Here is a 15,190-nt window from a genome sequence, read left to right as displayed (position 1 = left end):
TACTGATCAGTTCTTACTGAGACCACATCACCTCTTCTCCCTGTACTGATCTGTTCCTACTATGAGACCACAATACCCCTTCTCCCTGATCAGTTCTTACTATGAGACCACATCACCTGTTCTCCCTGTACTGATCAGTTCTTACCATGAGACCACATCACCTCTTCTCAATGTACTGGTCAATTCTTACTATGAAACCACATCACCTCTTCTCCCTGTACGTATCAGTTCTCATGAGACCACATCACCCGTTCTCCCTGTACTGATCTGTTCTTACTATGAGACCACATCACCTGTTCTCCCTGTACTGATCAGTTCTTACTATGAGACCACATCACCTCTTCTCCCTGTACTGATCTGTTCTTACTATGAGACCACATCACCTCTTCTCACTGTACTGATCAGTTCTTACTATGAGACCACATCCCCTCTTCTCCCAGTACTGATCTGTTCTTACTAAGAGACCACATCACCTCTTCTCACTGTACTGATCAGTTCTTACTATGAGACCACATCCCCTCTTCTCCCAGTACTGATCTGTTCCTTCTATGAGACCACATCACCTCTTCTCCCTGATCAGTTCTTACTATGAGACCACATCACCTCTTCTCCCTGATCAGTTCTTACTATGAGACCACATCACCTCTTCTCCCTGATCAGTTCTTACTATGAGACAACATAACCTCTTCTCCCTGTAATGATCAGTTCTTACTATGAGACCACATCACCTCTTCTCCCTGTACTGATCAGTTCTTGAGACCACATCACATCTTCTCCCTGTAATGATCAGTTCTTACTATGGGGCCATATCACCTCTTCTCCCTGTACTGATCTGTTCCTATTAGAACACATCACCTCTTCTCAATGTACTGATCAGTTCTTATGAGACCACATCACCTGTTCTCCCTGTACTGATCTGTTCTTACTATGAGACCACATCACCTGTTCTCCCTGTACTGATCTGTTCTTACTATGAGACCACATCACCTGTTCTCCCTGATCAGTTCTTACTATGAGACCACATCACCTCTTCTCCCTGTACTGATCTGTTCCTATTAGACCACATCACCTCTTCTCACTGTACTTATCTGTTCTTATGAGACCACATCACATCTTCTATCTGTACTGATCTGTTCCTACTATGAGACCACATCATCTCTTCTCCCTGATCAGTTCTTACTATGAGACCACATCACCTCTTCTTACTTTTCTTATCTGTTCTTATGACACCACATCACATCTTCTTTCTGTACTGATCAATTCTTACTATGAGACCACATCACCTCTTCTCCCTGATCAGTTCTTACTATGAGACAACATAACCTCTTCTCCCTGTAATGATCAGTTCTTACTATGAGACCACATCACCTCTTCTCCCTGTACTGATCAGTTCTTGAGACCACATAAAATCTTCTCCCTGTAATGATCAGTTCTTACTATGGGGCCATATCACCTCTTCTCCCTGTACTGATCTGTTCCTATGAGACCACATCACCTGTTCTCCCTGATTAGTTCTTACTATGAGACTACATCACCTCTTCTCACTGTACTGATCTGTTCTTATGAGACCACATCACATCTTCTATCTGTACTGATCTGTTCTTACTATGAGACCACATCACCTCTTCTCCCTGATCAGTTCTTACTATGAGACCACATCACCTCTTCTACCTGTACTGATCAGTTCTTACTATGAGACCACATCACCTCTTCTCCCTGTACTTATCTGTTCTTGCTATGAGACCACATCACCTCTTCTCCCTGTACTGATCTGTTCTTATGAGACCACATCACCACTTCTCCCTGTACTGATCTGTTCTTATGAGACCATATCACCTCTTCTCCATCTCGGAGTGCCCTATGATCTCCCCACATCAGGGTTCCCTCCATTCAAACTGACACACATGCACACATTCTCTTTCTTTCTCTCTTTATCGCTCTCGCTGCCATCTCCTCCTTCTCCCTTCATCTCTCTACCTCCTCCCTTACTCTGCCCTATGGCAACTGAATTCTAGCGTCTGCCAGCTTGAAACCGTTACAAAAATCCCCCAGCATTCCATTTGTCCTGGCACATTATTGTTTCATTTTTGGAGCGCCTGATGCAGGTACTTAGTACTGCAGGTGCATTTTACCATGGAGCCAATCGTAGCCTGCGGCATAGTTCTCATGCCTAACATACTCCTGCCCTGCTTGACTAGGGCCAGGGGAACTAGAGAGAGAGAGAGTAGGATTTGGCAGATAAAGCGAGAGAGAGGTAGAAAGATAGAGGGAGAAAAATGGAGAGAGAGGGATGAAGGGAGCTTTTTGTTTGTGGTTGAGTGCTGTTTTGGCTCCGGGGCTGCTCAGTGTGTGAGCGCGTGTGTATGCGCGAGCGTGTGTGTGTCCGTGCAACCGCTCAGCATTAGCAACAGGAGCTGTAGTTTTGTCTCTCTGGGTGGCATGAATAGCATTCATAATCTCACTCTATCTCTCTTTTTCTCTCTCTCTCTTTTTCTCACTCTCTCTTTCTCTCTCACTATTTCTTGTACTGTAGCTGTTACTCTTTCCCCATCTTCATACTGACCACAATGTAGAGGTAGCATTATCATTACAAGAAGCTCTGAGCTTGACATTGTGTGTGTGTGTGTGTGTGTGTGTGTGTGTGCCTGAAAGCGTGTGTACAATATGTTTGTGTGCGAGGTGTTGTTGTTACATGAGTGTGTGTCCATGGATACTTGATAGCGAGAGACGTTCATAAGAATGCATAATATTTTCTCAACCAGTCTTAATGAGGATTTCTCTCTCTCCCTCTCTCTCTCTCTCTCTCTCCCTCTCTCTCTCTCTCTCTCTCTCTCTCTCTCTCTCTTTCTCTCACACACACTGCTCTCTCTCCCTCTTTCTCTCTCTCACACACACACACACACACACACACACACACACACACACACACACACACACACACACACACACACACACACACACACACACACACACACACACACACACACACACACATACACACACACTCTCTGTGTTGCTTGGAGCTTCTTGTAATAAGGCTACCACCCCATTGTGTTCAGTATGAAGATGGGGAAAGACTAACAGCTGCAGTACAGAGGAAAAGGGAGGGAGAAAACACATACAGCCTTGCTATCTCCACACTCCACCTCAAACCTCACAAACACAGCCGAGAGGCAATGGAGGGTATCCAGTCATTGTTCAGTGTCTGGTTTTAATAATCTGAAGAAGGACAATGTGTCTCCCTGTCAGCTACTGAAGGACCCCTCCTATCTGTCTGTAGGGGCAGCTGGCCGCATGCACGGCCATGCGCTATCGCAATGGATGAATCCACTTCATTCTTTCATTTGGTTACTTCCTCCACATCTTAGCCAAGGGCTATAGACATGAGGTGGAAAACAATGACTGTTTCTTCTTCTTTCTGCTCTGAGAGGAGGCTTGTTGGCGCTATCAGGAGCAACAGAGGATTGTGGGTGTTTTTATCTTACATCTTTTTTTATTTTGGACAGGTGTCCTGTCTAGGTCAGAGATTAGTGTTATCCGCTATCCGCTGACCCTGTCATTATGTTTTATGTAGAAATATGTTTTCAATTTGGTTTAAATATTTAAATATCTTCTAAACACATACAAGTTGATGATAATGTAAACACCACACACACGCATACACACAGAATTCAATTGACTATCCAAAGGACTATGGACAGAAATGAGCTGTTCAGCCATCTTCAGCCATTATGTTAATATGGAGATGCTAATTATTCTGTATTTTCCCTATTCATTTGAACTTTTTGGGCTTCCCAACCAAATTCTCATTGAAAGCAAGTCCAAGCAGAGGTAGATCTGTTCTATGTGTGCAATGTCTATGCTTCCTGCTCTTAAGTTTAGTTTTTGCATCTTTTACTTTAGGTTTTGTACAGTAGCTTCAAACAGCTGACAATACAATATTTTGGGTTATTGAAAAGGTATTTTACGATGGTTTAGATGGAACAATGACGGCTTATTTAGTTGCATAATTGGAAATTAGGCAAACTTTCAAATTTGAGCAATTAGGAAATGGCGGAGAAATGTTTGCATATTGCACCTTTAAATCAATTTCACAAGTACAATTTAATAAAGCTTTCATTATACACAAATGTTTGAGTCGTAATAATGACACAATGATCCTCACTCATCGACAGAGGTCATCTCGACAGAAAATCGCCACCTTGCTACACAGTTTTAAGTGGAGCTGGGATGCAACTGACGTTTCTAGGGGTTCTATAGTCTATATTCATAGTTCCACAGAGCTGCTGTTCCACTTTCCGATGATACAACCTGCTGAGCAGCCTCTTCTATGTACAGCCTGTACTGGGGCAAGTCCAACAAGTCTTGCTGCTGAAACAAAGAAATAAACAAACAAAAAGGAAAACGAAAATTTCATAGTGGCTTTTTATGTAGGTTTGTCTGGACACAGTGGCAGTTAAAGAGTGGCGTATATGAGATTTTTACAAAATTATGAGTGAGAGAGACAGAGACAGAGACGGAGAGAGAGAGCGAGAGAGACAGAGAGAGCAAGAGTGAGACAGAGAGAGAGAGAGATACAGAGCGAGAGTGGGAGAGAGAGAGAGACAGAGAGAGCAAGAGTGAGACAGAGAGAGAGAGAGAGAGAGAGAGATACAGAGCGAGAGAGGGAGAGAGAGAGACAGAGAGAGCAAGAGTGAGACAGAGAGAGAGAGAGAGATATACAGAGCGAGAGAGGGAGAGAGAGAGAGAGAGAGAGAGAGAGAGACGGAGAAAGAGGGAGAGAGAGATACAGAGCGAGAGAGGGAGAGAGAGAGAGACAGAGAGAGCAAGAGTGAGACAGAGAGAGAGAGAGAGAGAGAGATACAGAGCGAGAGAGGGAGAGAGAGAGAGACAGAGAGAGCAAGAGTGAGACAGAGAGAGAGAGAGATACAGAGCGAGAGAGGGAGAGAGAGAGAGACAGAGAGAGCAAGAGTGAGACAGAGAGAGAGAGATACAGAGCGAGAGAGGGAGAGAGAGAGAGACAGAGAGAGCAAGAGTGAGACAGAGAGAGAGAGAGAGAGAGAGATACAGAGCGAGAGAGGGAGAGAGAGAGACAGAGAGAGCAAGAGTGAGAGAGAGAGATATACAGAGCGAGAGAGGGGAGAGAGAGAGAGAGAGAGAGAGGGAGAGACGGAGAAAGAGGGAGAGAGAGATACAGAGCGAGAGAGAGACAGAGAGAGCAAGAGTGAGACAGAGAGAGAGAGAGAGAGAGGGAGAGATACAGAGCGAGAGAGGGAGAGAGAGAGAGAGGGAGAATAATACCCATTGAAATGAAACATTCCCTATTTTAACTTTCTCTCTCACACTTCCCCCTCTCTTACTCTTTCTGCCTTCTCTCCACACATTTCTATCTTTATTTCCCCTTCAGCTGTGTGTCTCAGTGACTTCCTGAGAGCAAGCCAGTTTCTATAGTTGGAGATAGTATAGTTGCTGGTGTAGTGTGAGCTCCTTGACAGCGCTCTCTAAGTCTTTCCCAGACCCAATTTGCGGGCCTGTCTCTTCCTATAGTGATTGAGGGCCTGTGCTTGTCAGCCAGGGGGTCCCTCAGGGATCTGTGACGCACCCGTCCTCTTTATCAGACCTGGCTGTAGCAGTCAAGGAGGATTTAGTTAACTGTGAGGTAATACACTCCGCACAGAGTGTGTATATATGTGTGTGTGTGTGCTTCCTTGTGTGTATTTGTGTATGTGCGCATGTGTGAGATATGAAAGCATCCTTTATGTGAGTGTGTATTAGGGATGTGAATGATTGTGTGGATTGTGTAGCAGGCAGTAGTTAAATCACCTGTGTGGTGTGTGTTGCAGGCAGTAGTTAAATCACCTGTGTGGTGTGTGTAGCAGGCAGTAGTTAAATCACCTGTGTGGTGTGTGTAGCAGGCAGTAGTTAAATCACCTGTGTGGTGTGTGTAGCAGGCAGTAGTTAAATCACCTGTGTGGTGTGTGTAGCAGGCAGTAGTTAAATCACCTGTGTGGTGTGTGTAGCAGGCAGTAGTTAAATCACCTGTGTGGTGTGTGTAGCAGGCAGTAGTTAAATCACCTGTGTGGTGTGTGTAGCAGGCAGTAGTTAAATCACCTGTGTGGTGTGTGTAGCAGGCAGTAGTTAAATCACCTGTGTGGTGTGTGTAGCAGGCAGTAGTTAAATCACCTGTGTGGTGTGTGTAGCAGGCAGTAGTTAAATCACCTGTGTGGTGTGTGTCTGTGAGCCTCTGTACCTCATACCAGTCCCCAGTACCCTCCAGAGGAATGAGTGAGTCACGTCCGACGCCAGCACAAGTGGGAAGGCTAATTGTATTTTAATTATGCTGCCATCAAACACACGACTCAGACAGCTGCTTTCCCCCTCATATCCCCTCCTTTACACACACACACACACACACACACACACACACACACACACACACACACACACACACACACACACACACACACACACACACACACACACACACACACACACACACACACACACACACACACACACACACACACGCGCGCGAACCAGCGAGGGACCACGTATCCACAGAGCTGTTCATGAAACCAATGGAGTGCAACCGACCTAACATGTCCCTTCTTCTCGTCCTATCACAGCTCCCCCATCGCCGAGTGACCTTCTCCACGGCCAATCAGGCTCAAGACCTGCAGGACCCCTCCCAGCACAGCTACTACGACAGCGGATTGGAGGAATCGGAGACTCCCAGCTCCAAATCGTCATCGGGGCCCCGCATTGGGCCCCTGGCCCTGCCTGAGGACCACTACGAGAGGACCACCCCGGACGGCAGTATCGGAGAGATGGAGCACCCGGAGAACGGTAAGAGCAGGTGGTGTTTCCCCCACTCTTCCTCTTTTCATCCCCTCCTCTTCATCAATTCATCCTTTCTGGAGTGTGCCCTCTACTGTCCACATATGGACTTGAAGAGTGAACACACTGACACATATAAAAGCGATGGGAGTATGACAAGACATGACATATATATATATATATATATATATATATATATATATATATATATATAGACGATAGTAAAAGGACCTCTGACAAGACATGATAAATGTAGATAGACGATAGTAACAGGACCTCTGACAAGACATGACATATAAAGAGACTTGCCAAAACTATAGTTTGTAAACAAAAAATGTGTGTCATGGTTGAAAAAAGAGTTTTATTGACTCCAACCTACGTGTATGTAAACTACTGACTTCAACTGTATATAGATAGACAATAGTAGAAGGACCTCTGACAAGACATGACATATGTAGATAGACGATTGTAAAGGACCTCTGACAAGACATGATAAATGTAGATAGACGATAGTAACAGGACCTCTGACAAGACATGACATTGTTAGATAAACGATAGTAAAATTACCTCTGACAAGACATGACATTGGTGAATAGACGATAGTAACAGGACCTCTGACAAGACATGACATTGGTGAATAGACGAAAGTAACAGGACCTCTGACAAGACATGACATTGTTAGATAAACGATAGTAAAAGGACCTCTGACAAGACATGACCTTGGTAGATAAACGATAGTAACAGGACCTCTGACAAGACATGACATTGGTGAATAGACGAAAGTAACAGGACCTCTGACAAGACATGACATTGTTAGATAAACGATAGTAACAGGACCTCTGACAAGACATGACCTTGGTAGATAAACGATAGTAACAGGACCTCTGACAAGACATAACATTGGTCGATAAATAATAGTTACATATATAGATAGACGATAGTAACAGGACCTCTGACAAGACATGACATTGGTAGGTAGATAGACGATAGTAACAGGACCTCTGACAAGACATGATAGTAAAAGGACCTCTGACAAGACATGATAAATGTAGATAGACGATAGTAACAGGACCTCTGACAAGACATGACATTGGTAGATAGACGATAGTAACAGGACCTCTGACAAGACATGACATTGGTCGATAGACGATAGTAACAGGACCTCGGACAAGACATGACATTGGTCGATAGACGATAGTCTAATGACCTCTGACAAGACATCTACAATAGTTATGGCATATAGTGGATAGTATAGTCCAATCATCAGTAAATTACTGACATGATGGTTGTTAAAATGAGCATGCCCTGTATCTATAGCTAGACTTTCTGTTTATAAGTATTCGTTTGATTTGATCTGTATGTGGTAAGCCTTCAGCATATACTTCTAGTGCAATGTGTTATCCTTGAAATATCTCCCAATGCATTTTGCGACTGTATAGTTCCACACAATGAATGCAGACACAACCCCAACACACAGACACTCTCACACACTGTAAACATAAACACATGGGCAACACACATTGGTATCATGAACAGAATGGAGGAGAGAAAGACAGAGAGAGTGACTGGTAAAATTGTCTGTGTATCAGACTCACACAGCCAGTGTAACGGCAAGAGAGACGATCCCTGGCCCAAATGGCAAAGCTGTCCATCAGAGAGTACTGTGGACCGCAGGGGGGGGAAACAGGGAGACTCTTTCTTGCTCTCTCTTGCTTTCCTCCTCTCTCTCTTTCTCTGTACCTGCGCTGGTAGCACGTATGCCATCTGTAAATACAATTACCCACGGCTGCACTCAGACGACCAGTGGCTAGAGCCACCACCCAGCCCAGCGAAAAGGTAAAAGGAGGAAAAAAGTGAGGGAAAAATGAAAGGAGGAAACTGTCTGTTCCCTGTTACATAGTAAATGAGGTCAGGGTGATGGTGGGTGGCAGAGGGAGGGAAGAGGTGGAGGAGGCACGAAGATTCCTCATGTTGAAGGGGTTTCAAGTTAGGAAGAAACTGGTGGGGGGGGGGGGGGGATCTTCCACTGGGATGGTCAAACTTGTTCTGGCTGCAGGTATTTTCCCAAGGAAGAGTGCACATCTGCTTGGGTCTGTTCGTGTGTATGTGTGTGTGACTGTGACTGTGTGGTGTGCCTGTTCACTTGACAGCAATTACACACAGACTTATGGACGCACTGTCCTTACCAGCTGTGTGCTCTGCACAGAACCGTAACTAGATATCTTTATATATGTATTTTGATGAGCTGATCTGCATACTGAACAAAGCTGCCGTGGAAACCCTTACTCACACACGTATAAGCTCCCGGAAAGCATATTATCTAGTCGCTTATCCTGTCCCGCTGGCCCACCTGTCACTAGCCTAACAAAGACCCCGCAAGTGTAAATTGACCCTTACAGAGGTGGTCCGTCTTCAGCCGATCGATTCCAGAACAGTCCCCGAACCAGCAGACCTCCCCCCGTACTGTATTGTGTTCCCGGATCACACGCCGGCACAATGGAGCTAAGAATAGGAGGCAGAGACGTTCAAATAAAAGCCCTCCCTCCCGCAGCATCGCCCCAGATGTCTATAACAGAGCCCATCCAGGAAGAACAGGCCCCAGCTATAAATACACTCCATCTTTCCAACAGCCTTCTACTCAACATAGGCCATCTAATAGGAGCTATGACGGTTGTCTTAGAGCTATATGGTACCACTCAAATCACATCAAATTTGATTTTGTAGCATGCGCTGAATGCAACCTTGCTGTGAAACGCCCTTAACCAACAATGCAGTTGGAGCTCAAAGCAGAGTTAAGAAAATGTTTACTAAATAAACTAAAGTAAGAAATAAAATAAAAAGTAACACAATAACGAGTTCTTGCACAAGGGGTACGGTACCAAGTCAATGTGCGCGGGGGGGGGGGGGGCAATTCGAGGCAATTTGTACGGTAATGTGGGAGAGTAAGTGAATGGGTGCTAATGGGACTGAGGTTTGGGGTGAAGGAGGGAGGAAGTGGCTCTTCCCTGAATTTGTTTAAGTTCCTCCTCTGCGGTGCATGTCTTGCTTCATTCCAATGTTTCAACTTTATAGTAGGATGATAACACAACATTACTGTGTTATTATTTCAACACACACACACGCACACACACACACACACACACACACACACACACACACACACACACACACACACACACACACACACACACACACACACACACACACACACACACACACATACACACACTCTCTGTCCCCCAAAGAGAACTGCATCCTCCTAGTAACACAGAGGTCAGGGCAATAGTTAGAGGAAAATATGTTGTTTTTTGTTCCATCAGTCCACAGTCCAATAATGTTTTGCATGTCAGTAATCAAGTTTTCAAGATATTTAGTATATGCCTGGATATGACTGGATATGGATATGACTGGATGTGACTCATACCGTCTGTGTTTCTGGATATGACTGATACCTGCTGTATTTCTGGATATGACTGATACCTGCTGTGTTTCTGGATATGACTGATACCTGCTGTGTTTCTGGATATGACTGATACCTGCTGTATTTCTGGATATGACTGATACCTGCTGTAATTCTGGATATGACTGATACCTGCTGTATTTCTGGATATGACTGATACCTGCTGTATTTCTGGATATGACTCATACCGGCCATATTTCTGGATATGACTGATACCGGCAGTATTTCTGGATATGACTGATACCTGCTGTATTTCTGGATATGACTGATACCTGCTGTATTTCTGGATATGACTGATACCTGCTGTATTTCTGGATATGACTCATACCGGCTGTATTTCTGGATATGACTGATACCTGCTGTATTTCTGGATATGAATCATACCGGCTGTATTTCTGGATATGACTGATACCTGCTGTATTTCTGGATATGACTGATACCTGCTGTATTTCTGGATATGACTGATACCGGCTGTATTTCTGGATATGACTGATACCTGCTGTATTTCTGGATATGAATCATACCGGCTGTATTTCTGGATATGACTGATACCTGCTGTATTTCTGGATATGACTGATACCGGCTGTATTTCTGGATATGACTGGTACCTGCTGTGTTTCTGGATATGACTGACACCGGCTGTATTTCTGGATATGACTGATACCGGCTGTATTTCTGGATATGACTGATACCTACTGTATTTCTGGATATGAATCATATCGGCTGTATTTCTGGATATGACTGATACCTGCTGTATTTCTGGATATGACTGATACCTGCTGTATTTCTGGATATGACTGATACCTGCTGTATTTCTGGATGTGACAGATACCTGCTGTGTTTCTGGATATGACTGATACCTGCTGTATTTCTGGATATGACTGATACCTGCTGTATTTCTGGATATGACTGATACCGGCTGTGTTGCTGGATATGACTGATACCTGCTGTATTTCTGGATATGACTGATACCTGCTGTATTTCTGGATATGACTGATACCTGCTGTATTTCTGGATGTGACAGATACCTGCTGTATTTCTGGATATGACTGATACCTGCTGTGTTTCTGGATATGACTGATACCTGCTGTATTTCTGGATATGACTGATACCTGCTGTATTTCTGGATATGACTGATACCGGCTGTGTTGCTGGATATGACTGATACCTGCTGTATTTCTGGATATGACTGATACCGGCTGTATTTCTGGATATGGCTGATACCTGCTGTATTTCTGGATATGACTGATACCGGCTGTATTTCTGGATATGACTGATACCGGCTGTGTTTCTGGATATGACTGATACCTGCTGTATTTCTGGATATGACTGATACCTGCTGTATTTCTGGATATGACTGATACCGGCTGTATTTCTGGATAAGACTGATACCTGCTGTATTTCTGGATATGACTGATACCTGCCGTATTTCTGGATATGACTGATACCTGCTGTATTTCTGGATATGACTGATACCGGCTGTATATCTGGATTTGACTCTTACCGGCTGTATATCTGGATATGATTGACACCGGCTGTATTTCTGCATATGACTCATACCGGCTGTATTTCTGGATATGACTGATACCTGCTGTATTTCTGGATATGACTGATACCGGCTGTATATCTGGATATGACTCTTACCGGCTGTATATCTTGATATGACTGACACCGGCTGTATTTCTGGATATGACTGATACCTGCCGTATTTCTGGATATGACTGATACCGACTGTATATCTGGATATGACTGATACCTGCTGTATATCTGGATATGACTCTTACCGGCTGTATATCTGGATATGACTGACACCGGCTGTATTTCTGGATATGACTGATACCTGCCGTATTTCTGGATATGACTGATACCTGCTGTATATCTGGATATGACTGATACCGGCTGTATATCTGGATATGACTGATACCGGCTGTATATCTGGATATGACTGACACCGGCTGTATTTCTGGATATGACTGATACCTGCTGTATATCTGGATATGACTGATACCGGCTGTATTTCTGGATATGACTGATACCTGCTGTATTTCTGGATATGACTGATACCGGCTGTATTTCTGGATATGACTGATACCTGCTGTATTTCTGGATATGACTGATACCGGCTGTATTTCTGGATATAACTGATACCTGCTGTATTTCTGGATATGACTGATACCTGCTGTATTTCTGGATATGACTGATACCTGCTGTATTTCTGGATATGACTGATACCTGCTGTATTTCTGGATATGACTCATACTGGCTGTACCGTCGTGGCCAAAAGTTTTGAGAATGACACAAATATTAATTTTCACAAAGCTTGCTGCTTCAGTGTCTTTAGATATTTTTGTCAGATGTTTCTATGGACCACTGAAGTATAATTCCAAGCATTTCATAAGTGTCAAAGGCTTTTATTGACAATTACATGAAGTTGATGCACAGAGTCAATAATTGCAGTGTTGACCCTTCTTTTTCAAGACGTCTGCAATCCACCCTGGCATGCTGTCAATTAACTTCTGGGCCACATCCTGACTGATGGCAGCCCATTCTTGCATAATCACTGCTTGGGGTTTGTCAGAATTTGTGTTTTTTTGTTTGTACACCCGCCTCTTGAGGATTGACCACAAGTTCTCAATGTGATTAAGGTATGAGGAGTTTCCTGGCCATGGACCGAAAATATTTATGTTTTGTTCCCCGAGCCACTTAGTTATCACTTTTGCCTTATGGCAAGGTGCTCCATCATGCTGGAAAAGGCATTGTTCGTCACCAAACTGTTACTGGATGGCTGGGAGAAGTTGCTCTCGGAGGATGTGTTGGTACCATTCTTTAGTCATGGCTGTGTTCTTTGGCAAAATTGTGAGTGAGCCCACTCCCTTGTCTGAGAAGCAACCCCACACATGAACAGTCTCAGGATGCTTTACTGTTGGCATGACACAGGACTTATGGTAGTGCTCACCTTGTCTTCTCCGGACAAACGTATTTCCGGATGCCCCAAACAATCGTAAAGGGGATTCATCAGAGAAAATGACTTTACCTCAGTCCTCAGCAGTCCAATCCTGGTACCTTTTGCAGAATATCAATCTGTCACTGATGTTTTTTCTGGAGAGAACTGGCTTCTTTGCTGCCCTTCTTGACACCAGGCCATCCTCCAAAGGTCTTCGCCGCACTGTGCGTGCAGATGCACTCACACCTAACTGCTGCCATTCCAGAGCAACCTCTGTACTGGTGGTGCCCCAATCCCACAGCTGAATCAACTTTAGGAGACGGTCCTGGCGCTTGCTGGACTTTCTTGGGTGCCCTGAAGCCTTCATCACAACAATTGGACCGCTCTCCTTGAAGTTCTTGATGATCCGATAAATGGTTGATTTTCGGTATGCCTTACACCGGCTGTATTTCTGGATATGCCTCACACCGGCTGTATTTATATATATGCCTCACACCGGCTGTATTAATATATATGCCTCACACCGGCTGTATTTATATATATGCATCATACCGGCAGTATTTATATGTATGCCTCACACCGGCTGTATTCATATATATATATATATATATGCCTCACACCGGCTGTATTTATATATATGCCTCACACCGGCTGTATTTATATGTATGCCTCACACCGGCTGTATTCATATATACTTATATATGCATCACACCGGCTGTATTTATATATATGCCTCACACCGGCTGTATTTATATGTATGCCTCACACCGGCTGTATTTCTGGATATGCCTCATACCGGCTGTATTTCTGGATATGCCTCATACCGGCTGTATTTATATATATGCCTCACACCGGCTGTATTTATATATATATGCATCATACCGGCAGTATTTATATATATGCCTCACACCTGCTGTATTTATATATATGCCTCACACCGGCTGTATTTATATATATGCCTCGCACCGGCTGTATTTATATATATGCCTCACACCGGCTGTATTTATATATATGCATCACACCGGCTGTATTAATATATATGCCGAACACCGGCTGTACTTATATATATGCCTCACACCGGCTGTACTTATATATATGCCTCACACCGGCTGAATTTCTGGATATGCCTCACAACGGCTGAATTTCTGGGTATGCCTCACACCGGCTGTATTTATATATATGCCTCACACCGACTATATTTATATATATGCCTCACACCGGCTGTATTTATATATATGCATCATACCGGCTGTATTTATATATATGCCTCACACCGGCTGTATTTATATATATGCATCATACCGGCAGTATTTATATGTATGCCTCACACCGGCTGTATTAATATATATGCCTCACACCGGCTGTATTTATATATATGCATCATACCGGCAGTATTTATATGTATGCCTCACACCGGCTGCATTCATATATATGCCTCACACCGGCTGTATTTATATGTATGCCTCACACCGGCTGTATTCATATATATATATATGCATCACACCGGCTGTATTTATATATATGCCTCACACCGGCTGTATTTATATGTATGCCTCACACCGGCTGTATTTATATATATGCCTCACACTGTCTGTATTTATATGTATGCCTCACACCGGCTGTATTTATATATATGCCTCACACCGGCTGTATTTATATGTCTGCCTCACACCGGCTGTATTCATATATATATATATATATGCATCACACCGGCTGTATTTATATATATGCCTCAAACCGGCTGTATTTATATGTATGCCTCACACCGGCTGTATTTCTGGATATGCCTCATACCGGCTGTATTTCTGGATATGCCTCATACCGGCTGTATTTATATATATATGCCTCACACCGGCTGTATTTATATATATATGCATCATACCGGCAGTATTTAAATATATGCCTCACACCTGCTGTATTTATATATATGCCTCACACCGGCTGTATTT

The 15,190-nt window shown here is 43.8% G+C and overlaps 1 protein-coding gene and 1 long non-coding RNA gene across 4 annotated transcripts in view; one reads left to right on the top strand and one right to left on the bottom strand.

Moving 5' to 3' along the window:
* Positions 1-15,190, top strand: part of LOC135526583 (protocadherin-1-like) — a 430,021-nt gene that overhangs the window by 247,406 nt on the left and 167,425 nt on the right. For all 3 annotated transcript variants that reach the window (XM_064955086.1, XM_064955085.1, XM_064955087.1), the window contains exon 4: positions 6,627-6,846. In XM_064955086.1, coding sequence (XP_064811158.1) covers positions 6,627-6,846 — 220 coding nt within the window. The remainder of the gene's footprint in view (positions 1-6,626; positions 6,847-15,190) is intronic.
* LOC135526584 (uncharacterized) lies at positions 469-1,689 on the bottom strand. The gene is made up of 3 exons (XR_010453325.1): positions 1,536-1,689; positions 1,070-1,368; positions 469-728 (listed from the first exon to the last, which is right to left on the bottom strand). It is a non-coding gene; the product is annotated as an uncharacterized LOC135526584 (long non-coding RNA).

This window comes from Oncorhynchus masou, chromosome 32 (assembly GCF_036934945.1).
Source record: "Oncorhynchus masou masou isolate Uvic2021 chromosome 32, UVic_Omas_1.1, whole genome shotgun sequence".
NCBI lineage: Eukaryota > Metazoa > Chordata > Actinopteri > Salmoniformes > Salmonidae > Oncorhynchus > Oncorhynchus masou.
This window is presented reverse-complemented; position numbering and strand designations above follow the sequence as displayed.